Source organism: Prosopis cineraria, unplaced genomic scaffold, assembly GCF_029017545.1.
Source record: "Prosopis cineraria cultivar Desert tree isolate PC_DT_omini unplaced genomic scaffold, ASM2901754v1 PC5, whole genome shotgun sequence".
NCBI classification, from domain to species: domain Eukaryota; kingdom Viridiplantae; phylum Streptophyta; class Magnoliopsida; order Fabales; family Fabaceae; genus Prosopis; species Prosopis cineraria.
In genome coordinates this window covers 37,107,386-37,129,106 of record NW_026555336.1, presented here as the reverse complement: position 1 = coordinate 37,129,106, position 21,721 = coordinate 37,107,386, and the positions used below count along the sequence as shown (strand labels likewise).

The 21,721-nt window shown below is 29.3% G+C and overlaps 1 protein-coding gene and 1 pseudogene across 1 annotated transcript; one reads left to right on the top strand and one right to left on the bottom strand.

Annotated features, from left to right (window-relative positions):
* Window positions 1-8,465: 8,465 nt before the first annotated feature.
* LOC129310878 (uncharacterized membrane protein At4g09580-like) lies at window positions 8,466-10,638 on the top strand (annotated as a pseudogene).
* Window positions 10,639-14,015: 3,377 nt separating this feature from the next.
* Window positions 14,016-15,553, bottom strand: LOC129311566 (uncharacterized). Its single transcript, XM_054953909.1, has 3 exons — window positions 14,904-15,553; window positions 14,631-14,803; window positions 14,016-14,517 (listed from the first exon to the last, which is right to left on the bottom strand). The coding sequence occupies exons 1-3, from the start codon at window positions 15,465-15,467 to the stop codon at window positions 14,409-14,411; spliced, it is 846 nt and encodes a 281-aa protein (XP_054809884.1). The 5' UTR covers window positions 15,468-15,553; the 3' UTR covers window positions 14,016-14,408.
* Between the last annotated feature and the right edge of the window lie 6,168 nt (window positions 15,554-21,721).

The window sequence follows — 21,721 nt, the reverse complement described above, 5'->3', positions numbered from 1 at the left end:
CAGTCCATTAGCTTTTCCTTAAATCATTGCATTTAGACATTATTTCAAGTATTTTTAATTATTTCAAAAATGGTGGCAACATATAAATTTTTGATTTCTCTCCATCAAAAAATCATAAAAATAGATGATTGATTCCCCCAAATCTACTTTTGACTGAAATAGTTTTGCTAATTTCAACAATTTTTTTTAAATTTGTTTGAATTGGATCCTTTCTATTTCTATAGCAAAAATATATTTATGAAGCTGTTCTAACTTATTAATTTTCACTAACTCTTGAAACTTGTCATTGAGAAATAAATCAACTTGAGCTTTATCATATACTATTTCCATACAAACCCGCTTGGCTCCTCCAAACAACAAGTTCGAGTGAAATAGAATAAATGACGTTGAGAAACAACACCTTACTTTCTATATAATAGAAAAATAATGAATGTAAGAATACATTACTAATATAATCATTTATTTTAAGTCGCGCGTTGCTTTTTATTACATTGTTTCATTTGAAACTTTACCATAACATTTCTATAGTTTGGACTCAACAGGTAATTAATTCAATTTTAAAATCATGAATAGTCATTGATTCAATTAATACATAATAATTTATATTTTTCTTTCTACATGAATGGCAAATTTCTAATGTAAAGAAGTATAAAAAAATTCAAATTAACTCAATATTGAAGGAATACAATACATATTCCATTTCTATTTAATTTTTTTAGAAAAATAAAAATAGAAATTCTAAATATTCTTATTCTTAAACTTAAAAAAATAAAAATAGAAAAAAATAGTATTAGAATTCAAAATTTTAATAGAAGATTTTTTTTATTATCAAATTCAAACAATTAAATTTCTAAATTTAGAAATAGATTAATAAATTTATAAATATAAAAATAATAAAGATTAATTTAAAATTCAATATAAATTCAATATTCGGTGTATATACATACACGATAGAAACAATCTTATTTAATATATGGAATATATTTTTTATTAAAATTAAATTTATTATTTTTTATTAAAATAAAAACAATGATATACATTTTGAATATACAATAATACAAACACATAAAAAAGTTTTTTTATTTATATTTTTAAAGTGACTCAATTTAAAAATGAATCATTAAAAAAAAGAAGAAGAATCACATTATACCTAATATAATACTCTTTTCGTTCAAAAATATAAAGCATGTTTAATCAAATCTCACCTTTTAATAAAGTAGTTACCTACTTTTCAACTAGCCTTATTTTTTAATATTTGTCCCTATTAAATACCCTATAATAAATATAAAATTATTATCAATAGCGGTACTTTTAAAAAAAAGACAATAATTACATATCAAAAGATTAAAAATACCTTTTATTTTTTAATATTCATCTTCTCAAAAAATATCTTATATTTTTAAATGAAGGGAGTATTATATATACTTAAACAAAAGATTTCTTAGAAAAAAGAAAAGGCAATCTTTATTATGATATACAATTTATATTCAGATATGATGTATATATGAATGGATATACTGTGGAGTGGTGGATTATTAATGTTATTTACATTTCACATCAACAATCAACAATTGCTGTAGTAGCACTTGAAGATGTGATCCCCGCTGCCCACATATGCTAACACAACTTGGGCTCTGCATTCAATTGATGCTTTTAAAACCAAACCCATCATATTTTATTATTGGTGTGAGAATTTTGCTTATGAATAATCTATAAATGTACTTGCAGTAGTTTTCCGAATCTTGTGTATGAGCAAGACATACCTTAAGTTTGATGAGTTCTTAAAATTCAATTGAGAGAACAACAAATAAATTGCTCCAAAATAAACAAATAATAAAAGAGTTCCATAAATGCGATAATTACTTTGAATTTCTTAGGAACTTGTTCTGCATAATTTTTTTAAAATTATGTTTTCAACTCATTACAAAATAATAGAAAGCATAGTTGCTAAAAACTAAGCAAACTTTTTAATGTAGCAAGCATGGTTGTTATTGTATAATTAAACTAAAATCATGACTAGTTGTATTATTAATACTTAAATTTAAATTGTTAATCACCAAATTGAAATTGTCCAAATATGGAGTGCTTTTATTATTACATAACTAAACTAACAAGTACTCTCCAATTTTAATAACTAAATTTTCTATTATTTTATCAAGGGTCAGATAAATCTTTAAAAACTTCATAGTAATTATATGATTTCATGGTATTATTTTTGTGATTTGCCTATTTCAACTAGATCTAATTGTTTTTTCCCCTATCCAATTTATTTAAACATTTTGTTAGGAAAAAAAAGGAAATAAAGGGAAAAAAAATTGAAGGGGTAAAAAATGAAAAGATGGGAATGAAGATGTGACAGCGAGCAAAGACAAGGGTGGCCCTAAGAAAAAATGTGGATAGCTGAATTGTGGGGGTCATGTTCGTGAATGGAATGGTGACGAATGCAATACGAGTCAAGGTGACATTATCAAACTCAGGATTTGAATCTTCAAAATTAAGATTCGGATAAAGTAATATCATGTACGAGAGCGAACCAAGAAAGACAAATTGGAAGAAAAAAAAACTGAGTGAATCACATTTGCTCGTACGAGGATAATTAACTTGCTTCTCTTTATTGAGCTCCAATTTCTTTCCATTTTTGCTTCACTTCCTCTCTACAACTACTAAATTTATGGTTCATTTAGATCAAACTTCAACAATCAATATTCATTTAACCTTTCTATTTTACTAATATCTTTATAACTATAAACTATTATATCTAAACCAGTCGAATTTAATTTAATAGTACGAATTTGTACTGTACCTCCACTACAGTACTGAATGGTGGGCCTCTTTATATGTCTTTTGCCGCTCAGCCCAAAAAAGAAGAGGAAATTGAATCGATAGTATTATTTTTTCTTTTTGTGGGGATAATTACAAGCAAAAGTATAGGCCCAAAAGAGACGCCAAGTCCATAGGAGGAGGCCCAAATTCAAACAGCACCGTGATTCTATTATTCACATGATTCTGGTCCTTTTCTGAAGCCCGTATATAATTGATCGAGCTCAGGTTTGACTCTAAAAGACCAAGTAATATTCTTTTATGACTTTTTCCCCCGCTGTTTCTGCGATTCTGTGACTGAGACTGATGGTATTGAACTAGATCAGTTGAGTCAATTCAAAAATCAGTCACCCGATCTTTTATTCGATCTAAATTTATTCTTAAACCGGTGAGAGAATGAACCTGTAACCCGATTAACTCGGGTTCAACCCAGTATAACCTGATTAATCTGGTGGATTGACTGGGTTGACTGGATTATTTTTTTTTAAAATTTTTTTTTCATTTTTTATTTTTCAGAGTGCTGAATTCAGAAATAAAATAACAAAAAAAAATGAAACTAAAGTCAAAAAATGAAAAATTAAAGGTAGAGCACGCTAAGTTCAATTTAAATTTTCAAACAGCATTTAGTTCGGCCTTTCATCTGTGTCTCTCCTCTCTCGCCCTAAGCTAATCAGCATTTCTTCTCTAGCTTAGTCTCTGTCTTTTCTCCAGGCTCTAGCTCTATCTCCATCTCTTCTCCAGCTCTATCTCTGTCTCTACTATCTCCATCTCTTCTCCAACTCTATCTCTGACTTTTTATCTCTTTTCCAACTCAATCTCCATCTCTTCTCGAGCTTCATCTCCATCTCTTCTCTAGACTTTTGATATTGAAGAGTTGTAATTGTAATGATAGATATTTAAAGTGTTGTATTTTATTATTGTTAGAATTTTGAGTGGTTGGATTTGGTTAAATTTTTTTTATAATTAATGTCTTTTTATTTAAATTATATTATTTTAATTATGACTGATTTGCCACCGATTCAACTCTAATTAAATCACTAATCTATAACTCAATGTCATGATCGATTTAATGATCGATCTGATTTTACATACCTTGCTAAGACTTTCCCCATTTTGTAACCTCAGATTTCTATCCTGCTCTTATCTCACTGACAAGACATATAATGAATAGTTAATAAATTTGAATTTTGAAAATGACACTGAAGGTGAGGGATCCACTCGTATCCTTAGCTAAAAAAATGACTAGATTAAAGTGCTTATAATCAAGTTGAAACATAAAAACTTCACAATTTTTTGGATGCCTTCGAAGGAACTAAAACATGGCAACTTTCACAAATTAAGAAGACGAGAACTCATTAGAAAATTGGAATTAAAGAAGAAAACTCGTTAGAAAAATTAGGAGCTCAACTTTACATACAAGAAATTGTTCAGTTACTAAAACAATTAAGGATCCAAAAAATTAATTCCGAGACAAAAGTTCACTGCAACTCTCAAGACTTTTTCTACCGACATTTTCATGGTGACTGCAAAAGTATCCTGTCACTTCACCATGATTTTATCAAGCTTATCCTTCTAGTCTAACCTCCTAATCCTCATGGAGATGGAGGCTTTCGGCTGATAATAGCTTCTCAAAATCTGCCGACCAAGCCATTAAAAATCAAGGTTGTATAACCAACTTAAATACTTGGTTTATCATTTGAAAATGGCCTCCTTACTAAACAAATTAAATCCCTTCTTTCAAAAGTTTATTAGAATCCATTTTCAAACTAAGTTTATCAACAATGAAAAAGTTAGTATTTGTCAAAAGGCTTGCTCTTTTTTATGTAATTCTCTAGATTCCTCTATTCATATATTACGTGGTTGTAGAATTCCTTGAAAAAAATAGTTAGACAATCAAAACCAAATATCTTCTTCTCAATTTTTTTACAAGATTAGATATTATGGAACACAAAGAACAATGCAGGAGGACCAAGTGCAAGAAAAACATACTTTGAAGAAGATGTTCCAAATAGAGATATTGCTTTCACATGCGTTTAAGATATCACCAATGAGCAGAACTTGCAATCAAGACTCGACAACTTGCCAATGTAAAATGAGAGATCAACAACTAGAGGGAATCCTCCTAAAGCAAGTTGGGTGAGGCTTGACATTGATGAATCTATCAATAACTATGGGACTTCTTCTTATGACGAACTCATTTAGGATGATCAACGAATTTGGATAAAAGGTTTTACCAAGTTTCTGGTTATCACTTGTGTTTTGTAGTTGAACTTATAGCCATCTAAGAAGGTCTTAACTTTTATTGGAATAACAAGCTTACCCAAGTTAACATTTTCTTATATTCTCTCAAAGCACTCATCCTCATTTGGCATGAATTCTCTCAGAATCACTTGCTCTCCACTATCTTAGAGAATATAAGAGATCTCACAATAACAAACTAAATAATCACTTTTAATAATATGTGCAGAGAAGTGAATCAATACATCTATTGACTTGCTTATCAAGCAATACATGATAATTTAAATGCTAAGACTTTTGATATTCCTTTCCTTAGATAGACGAACCTTTTGTATTGTGACATGGCCTAATCAGTTATCCTTTCACATAGGTTTTTATATATAGTCTTGTATTAAAAAAAAAATTACCCCTCAAAAAAAGTGTGCTTCCAATGGAAGCAAACAATCATGAGTGCCTGGGAGTTATCTTCAGTTCTCACATGAATGATAATCAACAAGAAATCTAGACTATTTAGATGATTTAATCTAAATAGTTTGTATTTAAAATTTTAATTTTAATTTTATATATAATAAAATAATAAATATAAAAATTATTAATAAATTTGTTTATTAGCAATCGGTTAGTATAGATTTAATTTGGTTTATCCAATTTTAATATTAATTATTCTGGGTAATTCAAATTTTAAATTTTTAACTAAATTTTTTTTAAAAATGTAAAAGTTAACATATTATCTTTATTTTTAATATTTTATTTATTAAAATAAAAAATTATAAAAAAATTAATGTTAAATCTAAACTATTCAAAATATATCTGTACAGCCAACTTAAAAAATTATAAACATTTTAAAATTAAATTGAATTTTTCAAATTAAATTTAATTGTCCCAATTGATGGTGAACTATTTGTTAAAAAAATTATAAATATTTATTTTAATAAATATAAAATGAAAAACTTTGAATATGAATTTTCGAAAAGCACGATCCCCTGAAGAACTGAGAGACCCGAGTGCTTATCACAAAATGTCGTTAGCAAGGTGTCTTTTTACCAAGGACGTTTATAACATGCCATTTACAAATCAGAAGCAGGCAATCTAAAAATCTATTACAAGATCCGGAACTAAAAAATTTTATTTTATATTAATATATAATTTAAACTTTAAACTATAAATTTAAAGATGATTTAAATTTTAAACTTTAAAAAAATCATTCTAAATCCTAAACAATTAAAGTTGAGATAATTTTGCCTTACCGTTAACTTTTAACAAACGTCCATCAAATTCATTTAAAAAAAATATATTTTAGACTCAAATTTGACAGACATTTGTTTTAACGGTAGGGACAAAGTTATCCCAACTTTAATTATTTAGGATTCAGAATGCACATTTTTAAAAGTTTAGAAGAATTCAAATTACATATTAACATGTGGTAATATTACAAATTTATCAAGATATGAGAAGAAGGAATAAAAAAGATAAATGATGATGATGATGATGAAACTATATAAAAGAAGGCTGTAAATTATAATAATGAGTAAAATAATTTTTGGTGGAGATTATGATAGGTATGAATGAGACAGTATCGAGTTGACTATTTTTGTTCTTGTCGTGTAGGGTTTTAATAGGCTATCAATGGCAACAATATGAGTATAACATAATCTTTTACCATAAACACACTTTTCTATTTTTTCCTGTTTATTCGGCATAATGGAATCTCATAATAATATAGGTGAAAAAAAAATTATCATTCTTTATTAGAAAAAAATATAAAATAGATTCATCTTCATATTTTTTTTTTTCTTTATTTATCATAAAAGTATTTGATTCTGTTTTATAAATTTTCACTTTTATCGATAAATTCAAACCAAGAAACTTACACACTACTTCAAAATCTTTTTAAAAATTGATATAATATCCAAAATATACTTTTTTTTTGTTATTATTGAATTATTATTGATTAGAGTGCATTTTTTAAAATACAAGAGGATTAATATGTAATTTAGACCTTGAACTATAAGCCTAGAGATGAATTCAATTTTGAACTTTTAAAAATGTGCATTTTAAATTCTAAACAATTAAAATTGTGACAATTTCACCCTTGGTATTATTTTTTAACAAACTTTTGTCAAATTAGAGCCTAAAGTTTTCAAATGAATTTGACAGACATTTAATAAAAGTTAACAATAAGGGTAAAATTGCCCAACTTTAATTATTTAGGATTCAAAATGTACTTTTTTAAAGTTTAAAGTTTAAATCATCTTTAGACTTATAGTTTAGGATTCAAATTATATATTAATTTTTTTATTTTAATAGATAATAACTAAAATACCATTCATTAAAAAAAATTTAAACAAGAATTTGACTCATAGACTATGTAATCAAAAGTGTCTGCCACTTTAACTTATTCTTGTTATAATTTTCTTCTTCAATTTGTAAAAATGATATAATATTTAATAAAGGTTAAATTTAATCATTAGTTGATCAAAAATATAGAAAAGTACTTTAAAAATGACTAAAAAAATTATAAAAAATAATCAATTTTTTTAATATTTTTTGCAATTTTTTTACTATTTTCTAATCCATTAAATAGTCAAAAATTTAACTTTTATCAAAAATAAAAAAAACATGATAATGTTTTCAAAAATAAAAAAAAGATTATACTAAAAAATAAATTTAAAATCCCACATCAGGGGATATTGCCAACCGTGCTATATGATATGATGTGTCATATTAGCATACAAGAAATTTATACAATTAAGAGGCGGAGTATTAAAAATATGAACTCTAGGGCTTCTGACAAGAGCTTGGTAAGCCAATCAATTCGCATATTTATTTATTTATTTAAAAATATAATCAAAAGTGATCATCCAATCTCTCATAACAAGATTTCTAATTTTGTTGATGGTTGTAGTGAAGAGATGATTTGTAGAGAACTCATTGCATGATAATGCAAGAGCTTTTATAAAGTTAAAACCACCATCTTGTTGAAGCAGGAGACCGCTGGCCGCCGGAACCCCATTGAGGTCAAACATGATTAAATCATTAAAAGTGATTAAGGGAAACTTGAACTCATGATGTTTACTTCAAGTTAACTATGAAGATGCAATATTTTAAAGAAATACATTTCTGATAATTGATATTGATATTATAAACTGATTCCTGTAAGGTATTAATAAATTTACCAACAATTGGTAGAACTGAACAACTCACATGGGAAAGAAATGCATATCTGATAAATGAGATAATATCTATCTCTAATTAGACAGTTATGCACGGTGAAGCCTGTAAATAATGTAGATGATGTTTTTTTTTTTTTGGAGTAATGGCAATGCAAAGATTTTGAGTTTTGACAGCTACTAACAGTCTCAAGCGAGCCGTGACCAAGTATTTGCTTTAACGAGTCAGTTGCGGAATTCGTGAGGTGGCGATGGAGAAGAAGGTGGAAAAGGGTTCTCAAATGACGTTAGGGGAAGCGGCCGCGGCTTCGACATTGGTCATGGCCTTCGCCATAGGCCTTCTCTGCTTTTACCTAACCGTGCCTGATTCCGATTACACCTTCCTTAAGCTCCCACTCGTTCCCTCCAACATCTCCGACTCCTCCGGTAACTGTTTCATTCTATTCTCCGTCTGAGGTTTCCACCGCCGCCGATTATTCCCAAACATTTGCCATTATGGCTTCGATGGTAACTTTCCCTCTGTTTTAACTTGTTAGGTCGGCTATGTTCCATACTTTTTGTCTGATTTACAGAGACGATTTGTTTTAATCGTTTATGCTCGGAACCAACACTTAGTGAGTTTGGGATTTAATCGGACGAGTGCTTTCCTTAATTCCTCTTCAATAAATGCAAGTGGAGAATAATGCAGCAAAGAAAGATCGATGTTAGGAAAAATGGGCTTAGGCTCCCTCTTTATCCTCTTTCAATACTCACAGGGAAAATTAAGGATGTAAAATTGCTAGGAATGGCCGCACAAAACCCTACATCCAACAGCTTAAATTGAAAATGACTTACTCCAAGTGCAATTCATGAACATTAATAATACGTATGAGTTGAACTTTTAACCTGTGATTTTTAAAAGAAGAAGAAGAGGAGGAGGAGGAGGAGGAAATCAAAAACATAATTTTGTGGGGTCTTAGAGATTGCCTTGTCAAGCCTGTCTTTCAAATCATAAAATGAAGTGAAACAATGGGGATATCAATTCTGTCCTGCATGGTCATTTTGACTTTGTTTTCCATTCCATTTGTAGATATAATGTTGCCTCTTCTATTTATATCTTGCCAATTGTGCTTAAACGTATAAAATATGCAGAGTGCAGAAAGGTAAGTTACTAAGTTGATAATAGGGAAAATTTCAACTAAGCACCGTGGATAAGAGATATTTACCTGTGGGTCCCAAAAAAATATGAAAGTTCACTGTAGAATTTGTGAATTAAACTAAAATAAAATGGGTGGTTAAAAGGCTGAAATGCCTTTTTGTAAAATAAAAAAAAATAATTGACAACTAATATTAATAACTTAATAAATAAAGTTAGTGGATTAACAATTAATAATTCTACATTTATGATAAAATGATTGAATTAGTATAATTATTGACAAGTGAAGTCAAGTAATTTACAATTAATATTAATAAATTAACAAATGAAGTAAAAAAATTAACAATTAATAATAGTGATTTTTGATCAAATTGAGTGAACAAGTTTTATAAATGAATTACAAGTTAAGTTAAATAGTTAACAAGTCATGCTAATAAATTAATAAATAAAGTTATGAAATTAATAAGTAATGTTTTTAAGATTATGAAATCACAGAATTAACTATTTAAAAAATATTGTTAAAGAATTAACAAATAAAGTTAAATGATAGTCAATTATTTGTTAATTTTGTTGAAGGGTATTTTGATTTTGTCAATCATCTATTTTATTTCAATTTAATCCAAAAATCTTGTAGTGAAATTTTAGATTTTTTGAGACCTGCTCATAATTATCTCTCTTCCATGGTTTTAGTTGGAATTCTCCCTGGATAATGTATCTGTGCTCTATCTGTTTATATTTAATTGTGCAGAGATGAACTTGAGAAGCATACGAGAGTACACTGCACAAGTGCTGGTGGGATACTGCATGGTTTATATTTGCATGCAGACTTTGATGATTCCTGGGACTGTGTTCTTGTCACTGCTTGCTGGAGCTCTCTTTGGAGTCCTCAAAGGTTTAGTTCCGGTCATGTGTACTGCCACAGCAGGAGCTTCTTCTCGCTATTTCCTGTCAAAACTCATTGGTCGGCACATTGTGTTGCCTCTTTGGCCAGGCAAACTCAAATTATTCCAGAACCAGGTTAAATATAACTCTCTCGATGTGTTTCTGTTGATTTAATCCAATTCTAGAGAGGGAAATAAGCTGTGCTTTGAGTTGTAGGTGGCAAAGAGAAGGGAGAATTTGTTGAACTATATGCTTTTTCTGAGACTGACTCCAACATTGCCTCATACATTCATAAACGTTGCTTCGCCGATTGTGGATGTGCCTTTTCATGTATTTTTCCTGAGAACTTTCATAGGACTCATGCCTGCTGCTTTTGTCACCATCAGGGTATGAAGCCATTTGATTTTGTCCCCTTCATATCTAACTAAGAATTACTTACTTATTTGCAATTTAAAAATCATACAACTTACTTGTCATGAAAAATTTAGTAACAAATGTATAAGAAAGTGTATCCACGTTTTTTTCATGCAATTTTTAAATTATATATATGCAACAATTATTTATTATTACCTTCACATAATATTAAATTATGATGATTATAAAAGCATAAAAATCTCAATGATAATTATATTAATACGTAAGAAATATTAAGAAAATTTATATAGTAAAACAGTTAATATCGAGAAAAGAATGGGAAAAAATAAAAATAAAATATTATATAGAGTTGAGCCAACCTAGGGGCTAGAGTGGGCTAGCCCAGTATTCAGCACCACCAGCCTAAATGGCATTTAGTTGAGTACATAGGATGTGAACTAATGATGATTAGCGATCCACAATCAACACTAACAGCTCTTTATATTCAGATTCAGAGCGCCATCATAAATACTCGTATTAAGTAAATACGACAGATAATTCATTCCAGCGACAGCAGTGACATAAGTCTTCCCTTTTGCAAAATACCGTGAATTGTGAGAAAAAGTTATAGTTAGCTTCACATATTATTCGGCCTTTTTAAAATGGGTTATCTGCATGTATGAGAATTGAGAAAGACAAGCAGAGATTTACCAGAGTCATGCTGAGGCCAGAACTCCTAATTCTGGCCATTCTAACATCAAGCTAACCAAAAAGAGCCTTCTTATTCCTTTGAACCTGATTCTTCCTTCCTTCCTTCGAATATGCAACGAGGAACTTCTTAGTTAGTAACCAAACACATCATAAAGGAATCCAAACATTATCTGAGCCAAGATGCGTTTGCTCTATCTGTGGAAGCCAAATTCTTCCCCTCGTCATTCATTCTCTTCTCTTCACCTGTCTCAACTTTGTGGATTTTGTTACAAAACAATGTTGTTTTCCTAATTGAGCAGCTCATCCGTTAGATTAATCGGAGGATGGAAAACGTACACCACAATGAAGACTGATTTAACAAGCTCTTGTGCATAAACACGACACTCGTTCAGAACAGATATTATGTCATTTCAATCATTTGTTCAACTGTTTCACTCTATGAATGAATTGGATCTCAATTTTATGAAGGTTTCAAATCCTCTTATATAATGAACTATTGAATTGAGGTATAAAACACACAAGAGTTATGATTTGGTATTCTTTCTATATTTAATACATTATTTTCCACAGCTGTTCAATTGAATTGACGATTTCTAGAGTGTTATTTGGGACACTCACCAGGTGAAAGGATTCGAGACACTTACAAAATTCATATTCAAATGAATTAGTGGCATGCTTCAATTTCAAGTTATGGAAGAAAAAAGTTATAGTAGTATATAAGATATTTGTATAAAAAAAATAGAAGAAGAGATTGTAGATATGCATGATTATACAAATATTAATCATCATCTGCAGGACAGAACGCCAACAAAACAAACCACCATGTGCAGCTGTCATCGTTTGGTATACTGCCCACATGAAGAGACTTTGGAAACGAACAAAATATACAGGACAACCATAGGGATTTACTACCTCGCTGCTTTATATTGTTCTTCGGAATAAATAGAATTTATCCTGTTAATGTAATTATTGACTTCTTCAAACAGAAGTTGTTTTCCTCTGGAAAGCTTAACCATGATTAAATATTTGCTATTTTACCTAATCATGTGCTGATTACCTGTTTCCAGTTCATTAAAACAAATCAAGGGCCCCGTTTGAATTGAATTCGTATGCACGACGTATTGTGTACGCCAACACTCGCTCTACCTACATGTCAAACCTTACAACTTCGACATGTGGTGTTGTTGACGAATGATGCATGAACTCAAATTCAAATCTGATTTTTATTTGGCAGGAAAAATTGGGTATGTTTAGATAGAGCATTTTAAATTCAAAAAGGCCCTTTTTGATATGCCATCTACACACAAATGTTACTTCAGTATTCGTTGTGTTAATATGACAATTCATTTGAGATCTGGCTGTGATTAGTTCATTAATTGCAAACACGACTGAGTAGGTTTGCATTTTTAATATGTGAATTGAAGCTAATTTTAATCGATTCTCATGTTATTCAAACAAATTTAATCTATTTAATTTAATTTATTTATTAAAAAAAAGTTAAAAGAGTTATCTGCAATCCTAAAATACTTGATAAATCTAAAGAAAAGTTTTGTCTAACTGTTATGAGACCAATAATTTTATATGGTAGTAAATGTTGAATTTTGATGAGATAGCAAGAGCATAAAGTTAGAATAGCAAAGATGAAATGTTAAGATGGATGTGTGAATATACACGTGAAAACAAAATTCAAAATAAATAAATACAAAAAAAAAGTGGGCGTGACACTTATTAAAGAAAAAATGGTAGGAAATCGTTTAAAGTAATTCGGTCATGTACAAAGAAAACCACGAGAGACACCTGTGAAAATAGTGAAATAGATGACTTTAAACACTGTAAAGAAGTATAAAGGAAGACTGAAGAGAATATTTTTAGAGGTTGTTAAATAAGACCTTCTAATTAACAATATTTTTGAAAACTTTAAAAATAATAGAGCACAATCATGTTATATAATTCATATAACCGACTTCACCGATAAGGCTTGTCATTATTGCTGTACCCTTTTTTTAAAAAAATCTAGACATAAATAATTTTTTTTACAAATTAAATTTCAAGTAACTAAGATAGAACTTAAAACTATTATTCATTAAGAAAATTACATTCAACCTTCTTTCAAAAGAATTAATCATAGATAAGGATCAACAATAACAATAAGTTTCATTTAATAAAAAACAAATCATATTTTCACTTAACAACAATTCGTTTCACATTAAGCCTTATATATAATAATTTTTTTTTGAGAGGAAGCTGAATGTAATTTTTCCTTATTCATTTGACTAAGGATGCCTCTTTGAGATAAGTCCTGATTGAAAAAAATGGGTGAAAGTTTACCGCACGTTCCCTTCTCTCATTTTGTTCCCCATTTATTTGTTTGTTTATTTTTCTCAATAGCAACGTGAGCAACTAGGCGTCTCCAAATTGACCAGAACGATCAAACAAATCAGCGACGCAGATTAAGATAAGAGAAAATAGTGAAAGCTAGCGACATACATAATTAATTCAATGGATGTGGTCCTCTATCTGTGTCTTTGATTATTGAATTTATTCCACTTTCAATTGATAGGAGGATATCTTTCTCATTTAATTAAATAATAAAGATCTCAAAATCCAATTTTCTTCTAGATAATAGAATCTACAACTGTACAACATCCACCATCAAAATAAGAAAATACAGAACATGAAAGTGCCCCACGGAAAAAACTTCGATATTGATAGCAACGAACAGCTCTTTAAAACTTCTTAGACATTATTATATGTTTAATATATCCACTATAGTCTATAGATGTAACAAAAATTAGCAGTGCGCTACAAAATTTACTACTCTATGCCCTTTGAGCTTGCTCTGAAGGGATAGCGGTTAACCGACATGTTATCTGCAGACAGAGTACAGCGTACCTTGTAAAAAGAAACATTAAACAGAAAAAGACAGTCCAGGTTCATTGTCACTCCCTCACCCTCTAGATCCATTGTTGGAGCTTCCTGTTAGATACATACATCAATCATTCTTCTCTTGGGTCATTTTCACATTGAATGCCTCTTACAAGTATTGTACAAAGCGCCATTCACTTCATTTCAATTTTTTCTGTTTTATATTCACGTCATTAACAAGCAGCTGTCACCTCCGTGGCGATTCTGTTTGCACCGTCTTCTTCTTCTTCTTCATTTCCCTCTGCTTCCCACATGAAGTGCGCATACGACCCCAAAATGGAGCTTCATGCAATAAAGGGACGGTGTTATTATTGCGTATTTGATTTTCAAGAAAAATTTCGAAAGCCGGCTTATATGTATCAGAATTAAAAGGAGACGATGAAGAAGCAGAATACCAGTCGTTAGGGGAGGCGTGGACGGCGTGTTCAAAGTAAGATTTGGCTCTGCCTTCGTCTCTCTCAGTTTCCCATATGAGCTTGCCGTACAGAGAAAGCAATTCGCCATCTCCAGGATTCGCAAGGATTGCTCTCCCGTAATATTCCTCTGCTCTCACCGCGTCTTTCTCCACCTGCGCAAGTAGATCGTATGGTTATAATCCGTACTGGATAAGTTCAATTAGAGATTATCTATGAGAATGATTCTTAAGGAAATTGAAGACTCGAAATCACCTCGTATAGAAATTTCCCGTAATTCCCCAGCAGAAGTGCGTCTGTTTGGTTTGACTTGAGCATTTCCTCATAGTACTCACCGATTTTGATCCTATCACTATCGCTTCCGCCGGTGACCGTCGCGATCCCGTTTTCACGCCTGCTTCCGACTCCACCACCGAATTCGAACTCCTCCAGCGAGATTTCAAAGCGAGGCGGAACTCCGGCATAGTTCGACTTACCTCCGATGTCGTACCATTCGCTTCCGGAGAGAAATTCTTCGTCCGACACAGTGGCCGGAAAAGAACGTGTTCCGGTTCGTTTCATCTTCCGGGAAACGCCGAAACTCTCAGTAGCTGATCGAATCGCGTCACTTTCGGACAACGCTCTGTTGATCGTCTTCGGAGGAGTATCCCTGTGGTCAGGGGAGTGGAAATTGAGGGAAATCGAGGAAGAACGTCGGGGAATGTGATTGCGGGGGAGCGAAGCGTAACTAGACAAAGAAGAGTTGGGAAAACCGGAAAGGGCCAGCTTCTGAACTGGACCAGAACCGCTTCTGAAGAGAGGAGCTCTCATAACCTTCATGGGAAGCTTAGGGGGGCTGAAACAGAGAGTGAAAGGCGTTGGAGGAGGGGATAGAAGGAAGACTCGATGGTTTGGCTTGGTTAAGAGGTTGAAGAAAAGGATATATAAGGAAACGAGAGTGAATATAGATGGTTGGATGGGTTGAAAGGGTTGACCTGAGAGAGAAGCAGATGAGGACACGTGGTAAAGGTTCACGTGACGGGGAGGGGGATGGAAGTACGGGCCAACGGGGCAGACGCAGCTTTCCTATGGGGGGAGGAGGCAGCAGGCGAGAAGAACGTGATCAAGCATTCACCGAACGACACGTGTGGCATCGTATTTATTTTATTACCGTAAAATTCGAGAAATTATTGGGTGGAGTAAGCATTCATCATTCTAAGTGAGGGCGGTACAGAAATCCTTCAGGTATATTCAACTCAATTTAATTTGAGAAGGTCTGATTTTATCTGATCTTATTAAAAATTAATCTTTTAAAATTAAAAAGATTAAAAAAATTAGAATATTTTTCTAGATTGGACCACATGGGAGATTGGATATTTAGACCACATAATTCAGTCTGATTTTATTAAATTTATTTAATATAATTATAATTAATTTACTAATTATTTATAATAATAAGTTAAGAATATTGATAATTTAATAAGTCTGGTTTCTCACATAGTCACAGGCTTAAACTAATAATTTAATAATTTGAACCACTTGGATTATGATTGAAATATTTTTTTATTGTTGTTGAAAATTATTATGAATTTATAATGATTATAAGTATTTTTATTATCTTAATTGAGTTTATTAGGTTGAAATGGATTATTGTCTCTCATAGAGCAAAAAAAAAATAAGTGAGTACTGAACTAATAGAATCGATCTCCCAATTCCTATAGATCAAGTTCGATTTTGTTAATTTTTGAGTTATTCCTAGACTAGACTACACTATAAGTTACCTAACCCAATTTATTTCATAAAAGAGACCAGAGTTTGGATTAGGTCAAAATTCACTCCCGTCTAATCCTTTACGTAACTCTAATTCAAGTGCATTTTGACTGGGTTTAGGGGCTCAAGCTGAAGGATTTTTTTTTTTTAAGGGTAGTGTAAGAATTAGTATAAGAATTACTGAATCATGAATAGCCAAATTATTATAATTAAAAATATATATTTTTTGAAAATAAATACATATTATTTTGAAAATAATTAATTTATCAATTTTTTGCCAATAAAGTTACCTAATTTCTTTAATTTATATGAATTGGTTAACTAGTTTTTATATTTAAAATCAAATGAAGTATTTCTTGATGTTTTAAATATAAAGCATTGATAAAATTATTTAAACTTATTAATTTTGTAGCAAGACATGATTCTTTTCAAAACTACCCTTAATTTATGGTTGACTTTTACATCTTCTAAATCTCCTATTTATTTTTCTCTCATACTTTAATTTAATAATAAAGGGCATTTCAAGAAAAATTATTTAATGACCTAAATACAATGAACAATCATCCATCATCACTGCATTTATTAAATAATTTCTTTTTTACTATTAACAAATTAGTATCATCAAACAAATAGACATCATGTCAAACAATCACTGAGAGCATTTCCTGAAAAAAAAAATCTTATCATAAAATATAAAATATAAAATATAAAATATTTTTAAATAAAATTACAATCACAATTCATACATATCAATAAAATTCATTAATGACACTTTATAATTTTATTTTTTCATGATAGAAATATACTATTAATCTCTTTGATTTTATTTATAAGTTATTTTTGACATATTTTACTAAAATTAAGAAAAATCTTAAAATTTATTAACTCTATCATAAAATTTAATAAATTCTCAACTTTTTTTTTATTAAATATACCTTCTTTAACAACATTTTTTTCAACATTAAATAGAGGGTGAAAAAAAATTTTGTGTTGAAAAGTTCATGAGGTGGCTAATAAATAAGATTAAAAAAATTTATCTTTCTGTCCTATAAATACGACTAGAGAAAATAAATTTTAAAAAATACTTTTCAGTTAATACTTCATTTATAAATGAGCAAATTATCTCTTGAGTTTTATGTTCAATAGCACTATAAATCTAAATTCATTTGTTATATAAATTATTTTCTTAATTTTTAAAAATGATGCAATTTAGCACTTATCATTAATAAAAATTAACTTTAACATTACTTAACTTTGCCATTAGTTGATCCTTTTTTTTGAGTTCTTTTTATGAATTTTTTGAGTTTTTTATTATAATTTTTTGTTTCATAATTTTTGAAGCTCTTTTATTTCATTTTTTAGTTAATGGACAGTCAAAATTAACTTTTTATAATGGTAAAAGTTAGATTGCACTATTTTTAAAAATTGAGAAAATAATTTACATGATAAACAAGTTCGTAGTCTATGGTATTACTGGACCTAAAATTTAGAGAATAATTTGCTCAGTTACCCTATTATAACTATAAAAATAAAAGAGAGTTAATATATTATTGTAAGAAACATTTGTAAATACTTTATATATAAATTATAAATAATAAAAATATAAAATTTTTAAAACATAAAAATGTCAAATTTCAAAAGGAAATGGAAGGATAAATTACAAACAATAATCATGTGAGGAATCAAGCCAAGGTAAATAAAATAACTAAATAAGCAACAACAACTTTTTTCTTTGTGAGAATTTCACTTAGGGATTATGGATGAGACTTAATTATTAGTGGATCCTAAAAAAATTCAAAACTTTAGTTCAATTCAAGGGATTAAAATAAAAATAATTTCAACTGTGAAAAGAGTGAAGTATCCTTAACTTGTTATGCAAAATTATTAGTTATTAATTTTTCTATTTTATTTGTTAATTTATCAAGATAAGTTGCAAATTGCATAAATTGGCATATCAATAATTATATAAGATTTGATATCCGTTATTCAATAACATCAATTGTTAAATTGTTAATTTTACTTATTAATTTATAAATATTAGTTATAAATTACTGACAATTTTTATAATTTATAACTAATGTTAGTAAATTAACAAATAAAATTAGCAAATTAACGGCTGGTATTGCTGCTTATCTGATAAATTGATATAATTTATAATTCATATTATTAAATTAATAAGTAAAATAAAAAAATTAATAATTAATAATTTTGCAGTGAAGGGTATTTTAATTTTTCTATCACTAAAATTATTTTCACTTCAATCTTCTTGAATTAAACTAACATTTTATTTTATTTTTTAAATTCACTAATAATTAAGTAATATTTTTTATTCTTAGTTGAAATTTTCGCTTTTTCTTTTCTGAATGTTGCTTGTTACTTTTGTTGGTGTCATAGTGAAGTATGCTTAGAATCAGAAGGGAGTTTTGATTCTTCATTATTATTATTTTTTTTTTTTGTTGGGCTTGTCTTTTGATGAGCTTTGGATGTTCGTTATAAAAGGACGAGCTTCCGCCATCAATTAGACATATTAAATAATAATAGAATCTATTATAAATTTGATTTCTTTATTTACCAAAATTAGATATTTTATTTTAATGTTGACAATTCACCATGCTTGTACTTTTAAGTAGTAACTTGGAGATTCAGCGCATGTAACAAGAATCTTTTATCTATTTATTTATTTATTTTTTACCATGTGACTCCCCCCACAATACTTAATTACTATAAGAGTTAGCTATTCAATGTTCCGCACATATCAAGATTTTAAAAAAAAAAATTACAAATAAATGCCACTCTATGAATTAGAGATAAAAATATTTAACTTTAGTAAAACTGAGCTGCACAATTTAAAAATAGTAATAAAATTTTCTTACATTTTTTCACTATCAAAATTGAGCTGTTAATGTGAAAATTGATTAGTGGGTTACTTGTAAATCCTACTCTAACAAGTCCCTACATGTTGTTTTCAAAAAAGCTTTTTGATAATTTTTTTCTTTAACTTTTATTACGAATGCCTCTCAATTGAAATAAAACTGATTACCAACGGCCTGAATGGAAAAATGCATTTGAAACGAAAGAACGGATACAGAAAGGAACAAGACAGGCAGTGGGCATCAGAGAAGGGAGTTTTTAAATAAATTAATTTTGATTTTTGAAAATATTTATAGGATATTTTTAAAATAAAAGAGACAAGTGAAAAATAAGATAATAAAAAATGCATACATATATGTTATGGTTTTGCAATCATATGACTAAGATTTTAATCCTAATTACTACCCACGTTGCATCCCATTGTTATGAATATAATAGAACAAGTTGAGAAGGTCAATTCATAAATTTGAGGGGTAATAACTAGTAAGATGTGATTTTTGTTGGGGGTGTTAGTTTACAATGGGCACGGGAATGGTTATAAGGGGTTTTGTTTTCTGTGTTCTCAAATGGTATTGTTGGGGAAAATGGTTTCAATGATGATGACAAATTTAGAAAGGCTCTCAACGCAAACTCAAAGTTGATTTCAATTTTAATTTGTATCCACCAAGTTGCCGCTTTAAGATAAGGTTCACCATTCACTGCTTTTTGAACTTTCTATATTCGTAAGTGCATGTATGATAGTGCCAACAACAAATTGATTCAATGGCATGAACTCCCGATCGAGACAAGAATTTGGATCTATCCCCAAGTGGCCAACGCCAAAATAGGGGAATGTAAACAAAATATTTTATTAAACTAATCAAGACACTCATTTAATAATTTATTAGTTCAATTAAGTAGATTGACTCAAATTTATATGCCGTGGTTATGAATGAATTCATGAATTTTGACTTTATACAATTTAGGCTCTACATTTTTAACTCAGTTGAAACTGAATTCTTGAACCTTGATTTTATTAACTTGTTAACTGTTTAAAATATTGACATTTATTTTTATTTTAAAAATAAAAATATAAGGACTAAAGTTATTTTTTGAAGCTTAGAAACTAATATTTTAAATCTCTAAAATTATAGTTAAAATTTATATATATTAAGTTAAAATTTAAGAATTTAAATTTAACTTAGTCAAAAATATAGAAACTAAGTTGCACTAAGTTAAAATTTAATGATTGAGTTATAATTAAATTAAAATTATAAGGATTAAATGATTAATTTTTTTATTTATTTCTCAACTCAAGGCAAACATATATTTTATAATGATGATGTAGTTGCAATTTTTTTTTTATAGATAAAACAACCTCTATTGATGCTTAATAAAAGGAAATTTTTTTTTATAAAACAAAAATTAAGTGCACGGTATACTAAAAGTGTACCTGATAGATAACCTCCATCTGGCAGCAATTTCATGGATGAACATGTGATAGGCTCTTTTTTAAATCCATTTATCCTGGGGGAGCCAAGATTTAATAACAGAGAGACCAAGATTAAAGCACATATATACTATAAAATTTTTATAAATTTTAGACATAAAAATATGTGAGATCTATATAATACTGAAAAATATTTAAAAAAAATATATTCACATTTTCGCAAACTAAACTCATTTTTTTGTGTATTATATAGATCCTAAAGATAATGCATTATAAATGTTTACTTTAACCAGTATTATAACATTATTATACATCTTTCTATCTGGTAATTTATAAGGCACTCAAAGTTTGTTTACACAATTAAAGTTAGCTAGCTTTGAGTTAATTTGCAGGTGACTTGTTAATTTGCTTTCTAAGATATCGTTCGGATTCATTCTTTTTAATAACGCGTGTCACAGTTTTGAGCGACATAATCACATAAAAAGTCGTCACATAAAAAAAAAAAAAGGAAAGAGAAAAACAGTTGATCGAATGACAGTAGAGAATGTTATATTTTTCTGCTATCTTAGAAAGACAACAACCAGTTTCACCCCAAAAAAAAGACAACAACCAGCTGATGCAAATTAAGGTCCTCTTCCTGCTCTCAGATTTTTTTGAAGTTATCATCAACATATTGATAGATTATATATCATTTAACTCAGCCAGAAAAAAAAAAATCATGGCCTCGCTTGTTTAAGATTAAAAGGAAGTAGTTCTGGTTAACTACAGATGGGAGAGTTGATCGAAAAACCTTGAGGTGAACACGAGAGATGTGTTAGAAATGATTGAATTTGCTCATCAAAATAAGCTAAAACGAGATTATTTCCAACACATTTCCCATATTTACTCCAAGGTTTTTCCAAAAAATTTCTCATTTTTACATTAACTAAAATGATTTTTTAAATTTAAGATTAACTGGCCTTCTATCGGATAACTAAAAAGCAAGGAAAGAAGATTATTGTTGGATTATATCTTGTGGCAAACT

Coding starts and splice junctions, on each gene's coding strand:
- LOC129311566 (XM_054953909.1), bottom strand. CDS start 15,467: ATGAAGGTTATGAGAGCTCCTCTCTTCAGAAGCGGTTCTGGTCCAGTT. Junction 14,804..14,903: donor ACGGGAAATTTCTATACGAG/GTGATTTCGAGT, acceptor CTACTTGCGCAG/GTGGAGAAAGACGCGGTGAG. Junction 14,518..14,630: donor CACGCCTCCCCTAACGACTG/GTATTCTGCTTC, acceptor TATTGCATGAAG/CTCCATTTTGGGGTCGTATG.